At 42.0% G+C, this 18,847-nt stretch overlaps 1 protein-coding gene across 6 annotated transcripts in view; it reads left to right on the forward strand.

Annotated features, from left to right (window-relative positions):
* Trim9 (tripartite motif containing 9) overlaps window positions 1-18,847 on the forward strand; it is a 109,002-nt gene that overhangs the window by 56,538 nt on the left and 33,617 nt on the right. For all 6 annotated transcript variants that reach the window (XM_005376796.2, XM_005376798.2, XM_005376797.2 and 3 more), the window contains exons 2-5: window positions 671-766; window positions 3,095-3,217; window positions 17,153-17,263; window positions 18,381-18,534. In XM_005376796.2, coding sequence (XP_005376853.1) covers window positions 671-766; window positions 3,095-3,217; window positions 17,153-17,263; window positions 18,381-18,534 — 484 coding nt within the window. The remainder of the gene's footprint in view (window positions 1-670; window positions 767-3,094; window positions 3,218-17,152; window positions 17,264-18,380; window positions 18,535-18,847) is intronic.

Raw genomic sequence — 18,847 nt, forward strand, 5'->3', positions numbered from 1 at the left:
GGGGGAAACCCAGAAAGAGAGTAGCCTCGGTTAGGAGGTGGGTGTGAGAGCAGTGAGGGCAACAGGGCTGTACTTGAGGGAAGGACAGGGACATCCATGTGGTGACAGGAGGAATGGCGTCCTGCCCTTTGTCTTGTCATTACATTAAGTGGCCCCATGGTGTCACAGCAGAACCTAACCTTTCTTTCTTCATCCTGTTATGGATTCTCTTCATTCTTTCTGTCCCGGTCCCAGACCAACAACCCTTTGGACTAAGTGGTACCAATGGTATGCAGATGACCTGACTCACAGTTTTGTGCTTGTGTATATTTGGAACTCAGGGCCCCGTGCATGCTAGGCAAGCACACGACCTCATTGTTTTTGTGAACTTAGTAGATAATCATCCAATAAATGGTCACTTCATCCAGGGGATGAGGACGTTCTAGGTAGCTATTAGCTGGTGAGGACCCTTGCCGGGCCAAAAGTTTTCACTGCTTCCGAGGAGAAACCCCCCCCCAGCAGCCCCTGTTTCCAGAGCCACATGTACAAATGTTGGCTCAGGGACTCAGCTTCAGACGGGAGGACTCTAAGGAGGTTGATGACTATGGGTCTTGGGAACTTGGCGCTCTGAAAACAACACTATGTGGCCTTGTGTGATTCCAGCTCCATGGTTTCCTTTTTCTCTCTGCAGAGCCAGCTTTCCCAGGCACTGAATGGACTTTCTGACCGGGCCAAAGAGGCCAAGGAGTTTTTGGTGCAGCTCCGCAATATGGTCCAGCAAATCCAGGTAACTACGTGGCCCGAGACAGAGGGCAAACCCTGTGGGCTGATTCGTAGCTGTAGTTGGGGGTTGGCTCTGCTCCGTTATGTTTATGTGTTCGGGGAAAATTCCCGTTTATTTTTTTCCTGCCCAGTCTCTTCCATCCACAGTAATACATGTACAGACCAACTACAGAGACACCCCTTCTTGAAGTGGTGGCCTTTGGCCAACAACCAAAAACACAACCTAATTTTCCAAATGGTCCCTGTCTTCCACACACAGGTCCTGGTTCTCTACTGCCGTGTATTTAGAAAGACCCTTTTCCTTTGTGAATCCAGGTTGTTACCCCTGAGTTTTTAAAACCCTCTGTTCCCCCAAACATGTCACAATCGTTACATTTTATTCGGTAGTAACAGGTCACATCGGCTCTTTCTGTTTTCTTTCTTCCTATTTTCTTTGCTTTCTCCCTGTCCTACAATAATACTTCCCCTCAGTTTAGATCCTTTCCAGCCATGATCCCTTGGTGATCAATCTGCAATTTCAGATTGCTTTATCTGAGCACAATAACTAGCAGGTCAGCCAGCATCTGACAACTCATAACACCCCCACTGCAGCTGAAAGGAAGAAGCCATAAAATGCATGAGATACTACAATAATGACCCTCTCTGCACTGTTTACCATTCTTAGGTTTTGAGGTTTGTCTCACAAAAATACCCTTAACTCTGGCCTTCAGCAGATTGGGTTTGCGAGTTAATATTTAGCCCATGTCAAGGCAGAAATGGATTTTTAAATGTAAGCCAGTCTTTCAAAGCTTCACACACTGATTTCTTTGCCTTTGCCTTTTTTTTTTTTTTTTGGCATGCATGCCCATGTTAAAACTTTTCATTCCCTAACAGCCTAACAGTTTTGTACACTTCCTTCTGTTTTTCAAAGCAATGGAGTTTATCAATCAGCCCTTTCTTTGCTTTTGCTGGCATAAAATGTGCAGCCCCAGGCTTGCCTCTGCCTTGCCTCTTCACAGAGCAGGCTTTCTTTCTGCAACATAACAGTGCCAGAGTCTTCCCAGGGAAGGGAAGCCTTCTCCCCCTGCCATTACTCTGCAGAGGACATAGACACAAGGATGCTTTCCAAGGGCCTTCTCTGAGAACTCAAAAGCAATTGCCGTGAGAGCCAAAATTCAACTCAAAACACCAAGCAAGTTGTTGCTCACACAATTACCAATGTGCACCTAATAGGAAGACCTTGCTTTTGAAATAAAATTGAAAATGCATCAGTTTACTATTATGTAGAGATCCAATCCTTTATGGCTTTGGAAATTAAATTTGATAGGCTAAGTGGCTCCTTTATTGGCCCTGCCCTAAAGTTTACTGTCTACTTAATTAGGTGCAATTTTTAAAATTCTAGTAATATATAGGGGAGTAGTTAGCTTTCATTTACTGTGAATTATAATTTTTGGTTATGATTTAAGAATCAAAATTGGACACACTACTTATTTAAAAGAATATCTTTAATAATAATAAATGTCTATAATCCAGAGAAAAAATTGCTTCAATAATAGATATGTATATATTTACATATATACGTATATGTGAAATTACATATATACATATGTAATTGAATATACATATTACAATATATACAAATTACATATATACATATATGTGAAATATACATATATAAGTGAACTTTTTACACTCAGCATTTAATCTAAACATTGTGGGGAAACTCTAATTCATTTAGTATACAGTTACCTTTCCCTGCAAGTGGTTGTTTCCTACCTGATGTTACAGCAAGGGGGTGCCTGCCACAAATGTTGGGTGCCCCCCACTATGCCTCCCTTAGTGAAATGGGCCCCCACTTTTGCCCTTTATTCTTCCATCTTACAGACTAGTGTTGTCATTGGCTTTATTGTTTAATATTGAAGGCCACTGTCATCCTCTGTCTCTTTCTTCCACTGAATTTCATGACTCATTCTCTCCTCTGCCTTGACCATAACCCCACTCCTCCTGCCCACCACGTTCTGCCATCTACAATGGCCCACGTGACCCAGAGAGACTTGTGTGTCACTGTACACATCAAGGCTTTGTTCTACTTACTATCATACAAACTGATGATCGCCTTTTGGTAGAATGAATTTATACAACAAAATCTTATCCCTTTTGATCTAACTTTAAAGCAAAACATGGCCACCATAGGATGACGTGTATCCAGGTATCGAGTTGGATACTTGCAAATACCCTAGTGTGCTTTGTGGACAGGGCTCCCTGCTGATCCCTGTGGTGGGGACAGCTGCCCCACATGCAGATCTGTTTGCTCCCACCGCCTTGTGCCTGAGCCATGTGCTCTCTCACACAGGAGAACAGCGTGGAGTTTGAGGCCTGTCTAGTGGCCCAGTGTGACGCCCTCATCGATGCCCTCAATAGAAGGAAAGCACAGCTGCTGGCTCGGGTCAACAAGGAGCATGAGCACAAGCTGAAGGTGAGTGTGGCCCCTGGAGGGGACGCAGAAAGCCACGTGCCAGGCTCAGGGCCAGATGGGTGGGCTGGAGGAAGAGGGGACAGCCCGTCCTGGACAGGAGGGTACGATGCTCCCAGCCTGAGATCTGGCCAGAAGGAGGCGGGTGCAGCCCTCATCTGCCTCTCCTGCCCTCATTTTCTGACCCAGTGTGCGTTGAGTGACTCTGGGTTCTGGTCTAGGTACAACAATAATAAATCCAAATCCCTGCTTTTTTATATTCTACAAGAAGGACAAACAATAAGCGAGGTAAGTAAGTAAAATGTAGTCGTGTTGGTAAAAAGTGCTAAGCGGAAGAAAAAAAAAGGCAAGAAACAGGGATGGTGAGTACTAGAGATGAGGGCTGAAATTTCAGATGAGGTGTCCAGGGTGGCCACGCAGAGGCAAAGGTATATTTCTGAACAGGGAAATGCAATCTGTATTTTCTAGAAAATAAAATTTATCTTAACTTTTGAAGTGAACTTTGCAACTGGACAGCAGTACAGACGTCTGTCACCACTCGGTGGGTGAATTTTACTAATTATAAGTCTGGGGCCCCAGTGGCAGGTTGGTCCTCTGGAGACATCTGCTGTCCCTTCCATCGCCCCATGGGAGGAGGGTCGTGAGACATGAGAGCAAGGGTCAGTAGGTGGAGAGGTGAAGCCGAGGAACAGAGCAGCAGGCAGTCAGTGGAAGGCCACACGCGAGCTCAGCCAGTGGTGGCTCCAGTGGGTGGTGGTGGGAGGATGGGGTGCTGTGTGGGCCCAGGGTTAGGGTGGGAGAGGCGAGGTGAGGCCAGAGGTTCCCTGTTGAAGTCCGGCAGTTAGTATCATGAGGTCCAGTCCCAGAGTGGGCTAAACCATGGATTCACAGGCCAGGAAGTGCAGGTATCACCTAGCAGGTCTGTAACGGGCATGGGTCCCTGGCGAACAAGAGAAGGCCTGTGTGTAAAGGATGAGGTCTTGTAAGTGAGCCAAGGATGAGTTTCAAGAATGAACAAAGGAGAGGACACTGCTGGCAAGATTTGGGGCTAAAGCTTGGCAGCAGGGAAGCTTTGAGCAGGGCCCAGACCCAGTTTGTGATTATCAGATAGACACCGAGCCAAGGAACCAGTATGAACTGGGGCACCAGGCCTGGACAAAGACCAGCAAAGCCCAGGCCTGAGCAGCAGGGCTGCTGATCATTATGTGCCCCGCCTTCATGCCGGGACCCTGGGGCCCAGGGAGCTCTGCTAGGAAGTCAGGGAGCCAGGAAGCACACTAAAGAAAACTTTCCCCAGGGAAGCGTCACTGTTCATTCCACAGAACAAAACCCAACTGTGGCTTCCTCCCCTAAGGCTCCCGCCTCCACAGCCACCTGCAGCGCTTCAAAGCACATTCAGATTCACGCACCTGCTTCTTCCGCAAAGGAAGGGCGGTAATGTGGAGGCTGCACAGACCTTTCCTTCCTGCTTTTGTGAGTTGCCTGGCTGTCACAGGGGAAGGGAGGGGAGGCGGAGAAATGAGGCAGGCAAGAGACTAAGCTGTGGCAACAAGGTCCAAGCCAGAAAGGGCTCATGAGGCCCGCACCCCAAGGTGCAATTTGCCAGCCTGACCTCCAGCTGTTGTTTGTTGATGTCATGCCTCTTGGGTGTTCCTGACAATCAGCAGCATCACAGTTGTGTCTAGGAGAGGCCTGTGGATTCCTAGACAAAGAAAACTGTATAGTCTAAAATTGGAAATAGGAACCATATATTGGGAATGCAAATGCCCAAGGCTGTAATATTCAAAGAGCCCTAGCCTTCTTGTCTGGGCAGCAAACAAAAGCTGATGACCCTAATGATCCTTCCAGAGGGGCCATTAATGTGCCCTAGTGATGCATCTCATAGAAGCCCTTCTCAGGCTCACCTTAGAATGAAATTAGGGGAGAGGGCAGCACGCCAACCTCAGCTGTGTGGAGCCTTCGAACAGGAACTGGGGGTGATATGTGGCTGTTATGGTTTGTGTCTGAATGTCCCCCCAAGTCCTCATGCAGTCATGGTGCGGGCTTCTAGGATTTGTGATTGATCCATGATCTAATGCTGGGATTATGGGTGTGAGTGCTACACCTGCCCTGGGGTGGGTAGTCGGCATACAATGTTAGGGAGGGAAAGAGGCTGCTTGCCACCATTCCTCCCTTTGCTCTTGTTTTTACTGTGTTGTGCCGCCATGAATGCTTGCCTTCTGCCATGTGCCACTCTGCCTTGTATAGCCAGCCAAGTATGGACTGAAACCTCCATAAACTGTAAGCAAAATAAACCTTTCCTTCCTTCATTTTTGGTGTTGGGTATCTTGTCTCAGCAATGAGAGAAAAGCAACCAAGACAATGGCCTTGCACTTTCCCAGGAAGATAGCCCCATGGCCCGTGCATGTGTAAGCCACAAAGTGCCCATGATGGGGGGTTTTACTAGGATGGGTCGCTCCAGATCCTCAGTTCTAGCCCATCTCCCAGTATCTATGATCCATTTATTTGCCTTTGAACTCCTTAATGAGCCACCAGCTGTGATTTATGGCAACTTGTGCATAATTTCTAAAACATAGGGGAACTTGAAGGTGCTATTAAAGGTACTTACGAGTTCTCTGAAAGTTTCTCATGGAACACCAGTCTTATAGATTTACCCACAATGATCAAGAAAATGTTTCTACCCCAGAAAGTCTTCTTCCAAGGTACTCAGGTTAGGTCCCAATGAAAATTCTTTTCTAGAGCCAACGTTTTTAAATCCAAATTAAAATCTGGAAAAGCTGTGACATGTGACCCTGCAGTCGCCCAGGCAGTAACACAGAATGGACGCCTGTGGTGAGCAAGTCTCAGCTTTGATTATAGCAATAGCAAAAGTTTGAGGACACTTTCTTTGAGCTAACACTGCATGCGGTATGATAGAAAAATTATTTAAATTTTTTAAAATTACACTAAAGACACAACCATTAATCCCCTTCAAAATATCCCCCCTTGCTTCAAAAACACATATCTTGCCATTGTCCTTACCATTTTCTGAAGCAGCTTTAGAAGTCCTCTTTTGAGTATCTAGTTGTTTTATCCTGACTGCCTCAATGTCCTGAATCCATTTAAAACATTTCCCTTCCATGGTCATTTTCACTTTGGGAAGAGCCAGAAGTTGCACGCTGCCAGACCCAGTGACTAAGGTGGCTGAGGACACAGCATAATATTTTTACAAGCCTGTCTTTCAGTTGGATGGCACTTAGCGGGGACAGCGTCCACCATGTTTTTCATCACACCTCATAAAGACAGGTGTGTCCTGTCATCAGCCTGAGGACCCAGTGGATGTTTTCTGTCCTTGTTGCCTGCTCTAACATGGCTACAAGACTGTCACCCCAGCCCTTCATTTTAGCACTCTTCAGAAAAACAGAAGGTACACTGATAGCCATCCTCTGAATATCATTTGAGTCCTGTATAGCTGTGTAAAACGAAAATGTACGCGGCTTTGGGAGATGAACAGGACAGCTGGAGCTTTCCCTGCTAACCAGTGCCAGAACCACTTACATATCTAGCCAGAAAGTTTAACTTTTTCTCAGTGTTCATCGCTAACGCTTTCTGGCCCCAGCACACCAAAGCATTGCTGGGATGCCACGTCCTGGGACTGTCCTCGTGGCCTCCCTTGAGGTCCATCGGTGTGGGGTGGGCCACCCAGCAGGGCCGCCTGATGCACAGGTACCCGCCTGCCCTCACTCCACCCTGCCCAGACCTCAAAGGACCACAGAAAGGAGAGGCAGGTGGCTGGTTGTCCCCCACGGCAGCAAAGCTGTTCTGTCTCCTGTCTCGAGCGATTTGTTTCCCTGCTGTTTCCAGAGGACTGTATCTGTCACTGCTTCGAAAAACAAACAGCGAAAGCCCTGCTGCCCCCGCCAAGACTACTGATAGGGGCCTCCGTGGCTCCCCTCCCTCTTCTCCTGTTCCCTGTCTTTTCCCTTTCTTGTCACTTTTGTTGCTACTGAGAATTGTGCAGAGAGACTGGCCTTTTGTAGACATCACTTGCCAAGCGCTGTGCTTTTTCCTGCCTTTGTTGTCTAACCCGCCATCGCGGCCCTGCAGTGTTCTTAGGTTCTTCCACTTCCCCTTGGCTGCACTGTCTGGGGGCGGCCTTTTGTTGACAAAGGAGACATTGTGTGTGTGTGTGTGTGTGTGTGTGTGTGTGTGTGTGTGTGTCTTTCTGGCAACTTTCTCTCCTTGAACAATTGTGCTGGAAAGTGAGTGTGTATTTACAGTCTTTGTAATCTGCTCACGTCCCTCCTATCTGAGAGCGCAGACCCACAGCTTGAATACATCTACTGGTTCTGGTTCAGGGGCAAGCTGGGCCGGGTGAGGAGGACCCCAGATTCTGCGTCCTAGAGACCTGACCGAGAGGTCACACTTTGTCACTCCCTAGGTCTCTAACTTTGAGCAATTCTATGGCTTAGTTTATTTTATCTGTGTAAAATACAGCTAAAAGTAGCTCTCACCTATAAGGTGTTGCAAAGCTCTTAGCACAGTTCTCAACTCATGTTAGCTCTTGTTTTTGCTAATAGTTTGAGAGAAGATAACTGGAAATTCAGTTTCAGTCAACACACTGAAGAAGTATTTCTGGGAACTTTTCCCCATAATACCCCAGTGTGTAGGGTAGAATTAACCCCTACACTGATCTTATTATCTCTGAATCTGAGGGGTTCTTTAGCAATCTGAGTTTATAATTGATCGTTCCCTAAAATACTTCCCAAATTTCGGTGAGCTATTAAAATAAAAGAAAAAAAGCAATAAAAGCTTTGAGGGATATGCAGAAGTGGTCACATTTTAGTACTCCTGCTTGAAATGTAAATTAGAGTTACTTCTATTCTGTGGTTTGAAAGTAATACTGGGAGCGACAGGTCTATTTTGGGGATGTCATGAATTAAAGCAAATATCAGAAAGCTACTCGATGGGGAAAACGTTTTTAATTTTCAAGAAACAGCACTGGCTTGTACTTGGAATTACATAGGCAATGTCCTGAGAATTGGCTGAGCCAATTCGGTCCCCAGGTTTCTTGTCCTATCTGCATGTCAAGCTAGTGTCCTTCTCGGGCCTTTGGCAGGTAAGGCCATAAACCTTCCTCACCGTCTGTGATCCTCACTGGGGATGTATGACCAAATTAAAATTCTACATCGTTGATATCTGTGCTTTTCTTCAGCAACTTTCTATGCATCATTTTCTTTTAGTAAGCTTAAAGTAATCTCTGAGAATTATTTGTAGTCCTATCACATCCAAAATTTGAAATAATTCTACGATCATTTCAAATCCGTTCTCCTTCCAGCATTTTAGAATAAATAGTACAAGGTGATACATGTCTTCTTGGCTACCATGTAACTGTAAGATCCTCTGGAAGAAAAACATGTTATAAAAAAAAAAAGAAAAGCATGTTATAGTTTTTACAGTTACTCTGGAAAAAAATCTAATCTTTGATTTCCATATGTGGCTGGTAAACTTAATGTACCAACTCAGTGAGGATGCTAAGTGACAATGATAAAGCTTACCACAGTATACATGCCAACTATAGCTTATGTGTAGACCCTGTGTACCCTTGTGTTTTGTTAGAATCAATTTTTCTTAATTTATGTCTTACCATGCACTTACCATGTATTGCCTGTTACATCCCCATTATGTTTGCAAGTAATTAATTACCCATCCATATAATTAAGAGTACAAATTTCCGTTATGAATCTTGTAAAATCTTGGCTGGTGAAACTGCTTACCTCAACTATTTTGTCTTTGTTTCCCAGTAAGCAGATTACCTTTTGATTCAGGGATGAGGGAGAAAGAGAAAATCTGTCCAAACTCACAGAGAATTTAAAAATAACTAGATATGATTTGACTGAGTGCAGCCATTTCTAGCAAGAAAAAGTAACAAATTCAAACCAATCACCAGGCCAGTCCCAATAAAACAAATGGCAAAGAGTTGGGCTAGTCCATTAGAATGAAGATGTAGAAAAATTAAGCCCTTGGAATAACTAGAAACCTTCCACTACTCTCAGCAGGAGATAGTAGGGGGCCAATTCTAATAATTTAATCCTAATTTTGACGGATCAAAACCCATCATTAGTGAGAAACTCCTTTCAGAGTTCCATTTGGCAAATTCTATGATCCTGCAACTCAAGACCATACTCCTAAATGAAATAAACCAGACTCGCATGTGTAAACATCGTATTGTCTCCCTAGTATGAGAAGCCAAAGAGTAAATAAGCTCCCAAAAGTACAGTAGATATTGTGAAATGGGAAGAAGCTGTTCAAAAGAAAAGAGAAAGTAGGATGGGGAAAGGAAAAAAAAAGAAAGGGGAAAGAAAAAATATATATGTACAAGATAGTTAAGATAGTTATACTACTAACTTCTCTTAAGTCATTGAAAAGAAAGGTTTGTGCTAATATTATTTGGACAATTAAATGTTTATGACCTGGGGGCTGGGGATTTAGCTCAGTGGCAAAGCGCCTGCCTGACAAGTGCAAGGTCGGGAGTTCGATTCTTGGTACCAGAAGAAAAACGAGAAACAAAACAAAACAACAAAAATGTTTATGACCTGTACTCTAACTAATTTAAAGATAACAATATGCAATGTATTAACCATTGTTACTCTCCTATTATCTTGTTTTGAAATTTTATCTTTTCTTTAAAATAAGATTTTAAAACAACTTCTGTGATCCTATACTTCCTACCGTGTAGGAGCAAAGGTCACAGAGTGTGCATGGGAGAGCGTGCCCAGGATCCCTGTGAAATCACTAGGAAGCCACTGTCCACAGCTGAAACACTCCTAGTTTAGGGGGCACACCCTGGAGCACCCCCAAGTCACTCTGACAGTACCAATGAAGGATAGCCTCAGGGTATCTTCCATGCCCTTTGCCTGCACTTAGATATCAGTGACACTTTATACCTTCAGGGAACACCTAACTCACACTTTGAAGATAATGGAATAACCCACTATATACCATGCTGCATCTCATATCATAGAAAACATGATCTACATGCCTCATTTTAATTGCAACTCACCTTCGATGCATGGATGGGACTGCACTTACATGCTTGTGTTAGACTCCCAATAGCTTGGATTTCATTACCAAAATATAGCATCACTGTACAAAAATATAGAGTTCTCTAGCCTAAGACTGTGCTTTGTGTATTCCACTCAATGTTTATTGATAAAGCTTCTGGTGATAGTCATACTTCTGGTATAGAAAGTTCACAGCTTTACTGTTAAAATCTCCAGCCTTCCTTAACAAAAGCTGCTTGCTTTATTTAATAGGCCTACCTGAACCTTTGATTAAAAACACAAACTTCAAATTTGTCTTTGAAATGATTAGTTATCAAAGTGGGTAAATTAAAATACTGGTACAGAGAATAGTATCAAGAGAGTGAGAGAAAATATTTACCTGAAGTCCTGTGGGAGAAAAACGGCATATGAGAAATTTATAATGTGCTTCCTTAAATTCCTTAAGTTTCAGTTAATGTAACAATAATATAGCAAATAATATTCCACTCAAGGAAGAGACAGAATTCTTTATTTTATAATGAACCTAACAGGCAAAAAACTTGACCTTTAACTCACACATGAGTCAGTTCAAAGCATCAGTTGGTCATCAGTTGCACAATAGTGGATACCCCCACCTCGAGACCAACCAGAGAACCTATGCAGAACAAATTCTTCAAGGTTTCCTCTTAAAAGTGTGAGTACCTTAGATAGAAACAAGCAAACAAAAGGATTAAAGGATTACCTTATGTTAGAGGAAATTGTTTTAAGCTATGATAGATAGGCATATATTATGTATAGGAAAGAATTTTTTGAAATAGGAGAGATGGTGTTAGCATTTATTTAGACTAACATTTTATAAGTGATATTCCTGCAGATCACACGATGAGGGAAAGTATTGTCATTCAATGTATTTATTCAAAAGAATAAAGGAAAATGTAAGAGATACCTGTGACATGGAGAAATGAGTGGAGATAGGGGAAAGTTACGAAGATGAAAGCTGGATGAAATAGTAAAATTCCTCTTAGGTAATATCAAGTCTTGCTGCAGCTGAGTCACATGGGATGACTAGAGGAAGAAATTAAGCTTGTCACCAATGGGAATGTAACTGTAGGCAGACAGAAAAAATCCTGTACTTGTATAAACTCTGCTGGGTTGCTCTATACTACTGAAAAAATCTGAGAATTCAGAGGAACACAAACAGCCCGTTCTCAGACCTCTGTGTGTGTGTGTGTGTGTGTGTGTGTGTGTGTGTGTGTGTGTGTGTGTGTGTGTTCATAGCACTGAGAATTGAACTGAGGGCCTTGCACATGCTAGCCAAGTAGTATACTGCTGAGCTGCATCCCCAGCCCTTTTAAAATCCTTTATATTTTGAGGTCACGTTTCACAAAGTTGCCCGGACTGGCCTTGAACTTCTGATCCTCTTGCTCCAACCCCAGAGAATCTAGGATTACAGGTGTGCACCACCAGGCCCGGCTTTAGACTCTCCTTTTCTGAATGGCATCAGTATCCTGTTTTCACCCAAGAAGTGACCTTTAACAGTATGCCACTCAACAAAATAAAACTGTTCAGATAATTAGTATGCGCTTGTCCCCAGAACCGATGGCAAATCTGCTGGTAAAGTTTTGAACATTTTCTCTGAAATTATGACCTGCAGATTATTTTACGGTCATTTGAGAGCTGCTTTAGGCACCGCTGCAGATGAAAGCAGGAAGGGTGTTCTCTTAGTACCTATTGTGTCATTCCTGCAACTCGCACACTGTCTGAGAACAGGAATCTGGGTCCACCCAGCTGCAAACACGGTGCCCACAGGTTCTCTCTGGAGGACTAGAGCCAAAGCACGGAAATGTGTGACTCAAAGGGAAAAGTGACATGGCCTGGCTTCATAAAAATACAAATGTAAAAATAAGTAGTATAAAAAGTGGTTTGAGTAATATAGGTGGAAAAAAGAGGCAGCAAGTAATAGGCCAGGGATATAGCTCAGCAGCACAAGTGCCTGCCTGGCAAGAGCAAGGTCCTGAGTTCGATTCTCAGTATCAAAAAAAAAAAAAAAGAAAGAAAGAAAAGAAAACAAAAGCTGATAAAAGGCACTCAAAAAAAAGGAAAAAATACTTGTACTCTTAAAATCTAATTGTCTGCTGGGGTGAGGGAGAGGAAAAAAGAAAAACGACAGGAAAAAATAGATATGTATATAGAAGGATATCTGGGATAATTGTACTGCTGATGTCTAATGGTTTATTGAAAGGAACAGTTAAGGCTTAATTTTTTGACCAGTTTTGCATGCTTATATCTGGTAATCTGAATAACTAATTTGAAGACAACAATATGCAATATAACCACTGGTAAATTCCTACCATCTTGTCTAGTGAAGCCCTGTATCGTTTCTAATGTTGTTTTCAAATTATTTTTTATTCTCTTTAATGGTTTGATCAGTCTTGCATGCTTACATCTGGTAATCTGAGCAACTTCACTGAAGATAACAATATGTAATATAACGACCACGTTAATTCCTATCATTCTGTTTTGAAACCCTGTACCATTTTTATTGTTTTTGCTTTGTTTTGTTTCTATGATGTTGTTATTTTGTTACTGCCTTTTATCCTCTTTAAAATTAAAAAGAGAAAAAAAGATTAAAAATCTAATTGTCTGACTGATCTCCACAAGGTGGAACCCATGTTCAATTAGTTCAGACACTAGAAGTCACTTCAATCACACCCAAAATGCTACCCTGGAAAACTCTATAGTTTAGAGTTTAGCAGTGATTTTTACTGCAGGCTATCGTGATCCTTGTGGAATGGGTTAAAATGTAAAACGACAGAGCAAAGTCAGTGGTAGCAACAGTGGCACTTAAGAACCAGGCTATTCAGTGGCTCCTAGAAGCTGGAGCCACAGTGCAAAGGACCAGCGGCAAACTCCTCCTGAAATGCACAAACTCTTTGGCAGTGCAGCAGTTAAGCTGAGAGAGAGAGACAGACAGAGAGAGAGAGAGAGCAGCGAGCCCCATGCCCAGACAGCAGCTTTATAGAAGCAAACATGGAATTTTGTGAGGACTCGGTATATATATATATATGTATATAATATAATAATAATATCATTGAACTGAAGCGTCTAGAAAGTAAACACAGTTTGGTCTTTTTTGTCTCCAAAGCAGACACTCTCCCTTTGGGTTACTGTGTTCAGATCTGGTCTGTGTTTATCATGCGGACTTTCAGGGCTGGTGGGCACAGAGGAGGTGCCATTTGCATAATGACATGGTGACTTCTGAGATTTCTGCTCCCTCATAGCAGTGATCTACCAGCTACCAAGGTAGAACAAGGTCCTCCAGGAACAGAAGTTAGGCCTTATAAAGCAGAGGCGAGTAACATAGTAGCTGCAGGTCACCTGTCTTGAAGTTTTAAATACTTTATTTGGGGAATATTTTCCTCCAAGAAGCAGAATACTTACCTTTCTGTATATTTTCTGAATAAAAAAATTTGTATTCCTTGGGCTCAGATCAACAGATTGTGGTAGGGATCATCAGAAACACACTGGATGTTAAAAAATAAATAAATATACCAACCAATGAATTTTAAATTTGACTTCTCCCCAACAAAAAATCTTCACATTAGTGGTTGGGGATTTAGCTCAGCGGCATAGCGCCTGCCTGGCAAGTGCGATGTCGTGAGTTCAATCCCCGGTACCAGAAAAAAAAAAATCTTCACATTAGAGTTGGTACCTTTCGGGGGCTGGGGATTTAGCTCAGCGGCAAAGCACCTGCCTGGCAAGCACAAGGTCGTGAGTTCGGTTCCCGGTACCAGAGAAAACCAAAAAAAAAAAAAAAAAAAGTTGGTACCTTTCACCAATTTCAACAGAGTTTCAAATCCTATATTTTACTTTTCCTTGTGATTATCACTAAAAACTTAAAAGCAATAACCAATCATCTGCCAGAGAATTAAGAGACCCAAATCAGCCAAAACAATCTTGAAAAGAACAAAATTGCAGGGCTTAAACTTCCTAATTTCAAAACTTACTACAAAGCTGCAATATCAAAACAGTGTGGTACTGGCATAAAGAGAAACATACATCACTGGAGCAGAATAATCCAGAAATAAACTCTCTCATATGTGGTCAAATGATTTTCCATCATGTACCAAGATCATTCAATGGGGAAAGGACAGTTTTATCCACGAATGGTAGGAAAGAAATTGGGTGTTCATATGTCAAAAAGTGACATTAGATACTTACCTAATGCTATATATAAAAATTAGGGGGCTAGAGATATAGCTCAGAGATACTGGCAAGTGCAAGGTCTTGAGTTTGATTCCTGGTACAAAAAAAAAAAAAATTAGTTCAAAATGAGTCAAAGACTGAAATATAAGACCTAAAGCTAAGAATTTTAGAATAAAACAAAAGGTGAAAGCTTAAGGATATTAAATTTGGCAATGATTTCTTGGCTTTGATACTAAATGCTAGCCAACAAAAGAAAAAAATAGATGAGGTAGACTTCTTCATAATTAAAAATATTCATGCCTTAAAGGACACTAGCAAAGGAATGCAAAGGCAACCTGTGAAACAGAAGGAAATATTTGTGAACCATAGTACCATAGTATCTGGTAAGCAGTTGATATACAGACTATATAAAGAACTCCTAAAACTCAACAACAACAACAATTTAATTTAAAAAATGGGTAAAGACTTAAATATATTTGTCTCCAAAGAAGATATACAAATGACCAAGAAGCACATGAAAAAGTGCTTAACGTCATTAATCATTAGAGAAATGTAATGGAAACCATGATGATACACTCAGGTTTGGGTTGGCTATTGTATTTTTTAAATGAGAAATAATAAGCATTGAGGATGTGGAGAAATTGAAATCCTTACCTGCTGCTGGCAGGAATGTACAGTGGCACAGTTGCTGTGGAAAACAGTATGGCAATTCTTCAAAACTTAAACATAGAATTGCCACATAATCCAGTAATTCCACTTCTGAGTGTGCAGTATATCCAAAGAGGTGAAGGCCAACAACCACACATATTTACACACTTGTGCATAACACCTTCCTTCACAAGAGCCAAAGAGTGCAATAACCCAAGACTCCATGGATGGATGAATGGGGAAACAGACTCTGGTACATACATTTAGAGCACTGTTTTGTTTTAAAAAGACAGAAATCTTAACACATTTATGCCATGGATGAAACTTGAACACATTATGTTAAGTGAAATAGGTAGGTCACAAAGGACAAGTTATTGGATGGTGCTACTATGTGGAGCTCCTAGCATAATCATATTTACAGAAAGTAAAATGTGGCTGCCAGGAGCTGGAAGGAAGGAAAATGTAAAGTTATTGTTTAATGGGTACAGAATTTCAATTTGGGTAGAAGAGAAAAGTCCTGGAAATGGATGGTAGTAATGCAGTTTGAAAGTCCTTAATGCTAGAGAACTGTGTACTTAAACACGGTAAAAGTGGGAAAATTTTAATATATATTCATGTACGTTTCAGTATACACTTATATATATACATCCACAACAAAAATAGGGACAAAAAACAAAAATAATGAGTTCATGAGTTGTTCAAAAATTAGGAAGACATTAAATGTCAAATTATAGGGGAACAAAAATGACTAGATGGGTTATGATTACCCACTCAGTGGGATATTTATGTAGCCATATTTACTGATGGCAACCTGAAAAATGCTATGACATAGTACTACATTTGTGTGGGGAGGTAAAATTATCATATACCATAATTTCAACTCGAAATATGTGTGGTTCAAGAAAAAGAACTAAAAGGAATTATCAAAGTGCTATAAAAACTTACATTAGGATGGTGAGATTATTTGTTTTCATCCATTTTCCAATTATTTTGGAAAGCAGATACAGTAATCTTTAATGAAACACAAACTTATACTCAAACATGAAAAGATGCAATAAGAAAAAGTGTTTAAATCTTTATAAACTTAAAATCTTTTAAAATCATCATCCATAAAAGTCAAAACACAGGATATTGTTGAGGCTTCTACAGAGTAATGTATAAGTACCATGAAGGAAATGATTAAGGTTCCTGAAAAATCCTTGTTCAGTTCTCTGCTTCAAAAATCATTCAGGATTCAGGTCACTGATCAGAGGACACACAGATGAACACCTTTGAAGAAAGAAACTTTTCAAGGAACGTCATGCATTTGTCACTGGGCAAAGAAACCTCCCAGAGGCAGAAAGTACAGACTTAAAGAGATGCCTATCTGGGTTAGAGCAGACTCACAGCTTGGCAAATAGGGCAACCTTTAAAAATGCTTCCCACAATGACACGGTGATTCTAACTGGGTTATCCTAAAAACCTTATTCTCCATCTGTCGTCGTTCTCCAACTTGTTGACACCATCTTACTGTCTCTCACAAGCTCCACCTGGCCTCTCCAGCCACCTACCATCAACTCAAAGAAGGAGAATGGAAAGGAAATCCCCTGCAGCCGTGGGGATGATGTCTGCTCTTTAGAAGAGGCAGGCAGAGGGCAGTGAAAGTGGGCAACAGCGTAAAAGCAGTGTTGCAGCCACCAATTGGGGAACTCTATGTCCCCTACAGACTCCCAGGACCTCACTCAGACAGCTCCCAGGAGAGTCAGCCTCCCATATAAGAATGGGGTGAGGGTACCATGGAAGGCATACCTTGATGTGTCAAGGTCACCTGATCCACAAGGTTCCAGCCTCTGCGTCCCTTTCTGATGGTTGTTGTTGTTACTTGTTGTTTCCTCTAAAAGCCTTATCCAGTCTGTCTTCCAGAGCCATTGTCCATGCAGACATCACCACAAATTATTCACATAAACCTAGTTCCATTCCATGGTGCTTTTGGATTCTGGTTTGAGGAGCCTTCTAAGGTCCCAGTTGGCTTCTCCTCTACCCGCTGCCATTTTGGACGGTTCTCTTCTCTCCTCCATCCTAGGTGGTTCGAGATCAGATCTCTCACTGCACAGTGAAATTGCGTCAGACCACAGGTCTCATGGAATACTGCTTGGAGGTGATTAAGGAAAATGATCCTAGTGGCTTTTTGCAGGTAAGTGTCAACCATTTGTGCTTGAGCTTCCACATGTCTCATGAGATGAGTCTAAGATGCCTGGGCAGGTCATACAGCAGCCCTGGCCAAGCCTGGTTGCCCCACAGACCCTACCATCACACTGCCCTGGGTGTGTGGGTACCTGCTAAATAAGCTCCACTGACTCTGCAATTCTGCCACAAGGTGCTACAGGACTGAAAAGTGCATATGTGGTTTGTTGGTTTTGTTCTTGAAAATATAATTCCCTGTAAGTTCTTCCAAAGTAGAATTTTTCCCTTGCCTAAGAATCTGGCATCCTCTATTATTATCTCATGGACAATTTCATCAGCCAAAAAATGTCTCATCTTCAAGTCTCTACCTTGTGGTCACCTCCTCCTGGCCAGTAAGTCAGTGATTTCTCTAATGTAATGAAGTTTACTCATTTTTCAATGTTAACTGTTTTAGTGAAATGCTATGATATAAGCTAGATGTTATTAAATTTAAGGAGCCTTTTGTTAAAGGACATGAAGATCTCTCCCAATTCACATTCTGTTAAAATGACCAAGAGTGACCAAGGGTGATTGAATGTAAGAAGTGAAAGAATTCTCTACCTCATGAGTTTGATTCCCGGTACCAGAAAAAAAAAAAAAAAGAATTCTCTACCAAAGTACAAAGTGATAATTGCAGAAAGATAGTGTACTTAAAATGTAATAAATCCCATATGCAGCCATTCTAGTTCCCAAGTCTTGATACACTACCCACACCTCAAAATAGAAGCTTAGATCTGTTGATTCTAATAGAATTAATTCATCACCAACATATATCATTCTTTACAATTGTGGGCTTTAAGTGGATCAATCATAAATAGCATGATCACATATCCAGGTTTGTCTATTAGATTAATTAACACCTGCTAATTATTTATAGTACCTTCCCTCTGACTCACTAAAGTATTCAGACTTGCTTGATAAATCTTGAGTCATCCTAGTCATAATGGGATCCTCCTTACCCTCCACACTGAGATCAGAAGCGTGTTACTACCAGGCAGTTTGGTGGTGACACTCTCAGAGAGTCAAGGAACAATGTTGTTTCGAGTGTGGCATTGTATTTCTTAGGCTGTGGTCTTTGCTGTGATTAGATTTCTGATGCCCTCATAAGGAGAGTGCACCTGACTGAGGACCAGTGGGGAAAAGGCACGCTCACGCCCAGGATGACCACGGACTTCGACTTGAGTCTGGACAACAGTCCTCTGCTGCAGTCCATTCACCAGCTGGACTTCGTGCAGATGAAAGGTACGTGCTGTGTCACCCGAGCCGGATAGCTCTGTCCCAAGATGCTGGTGCTTGAAGCAGGGCCAGGGGCCTTCTGGTGATGATTACATAAATCAGGGGTGATTCCTATCTTATCAGATACTGAAAATGTCTTCTTGTACCTGTGCAATCTCCCACTGAGAGGCTCAGATAAATTCAGATGTGTTCAGTTCTTTGAGAGTCTTAGAGCTTTCACATTGCTTGGCATCAGAGAGCCCACATAAAAGGAGATAGGGAGAAAGAGAAAACATCACTGCCACAGAAATAAAACTTTGCTACAGGAAGTAACCCAGAG

The sequence above is a fragment of the Chinchilla lanigera genome, unplaced genomic scaffold (assembly GCF_000276665.1).
Source record: "Chinchilla lanigera isolate Chin_1 unplaced genomic scaffold, ChiLan1.0 scaffold00008, whole genome shotgun sequence".
Classification (NCBI taxonomy): Eukaryota; Metazoa; Chordata; class Mammalia; order Rodentia; family Chinchillidae; genus Chinchilla; species Chinchilla lanigera.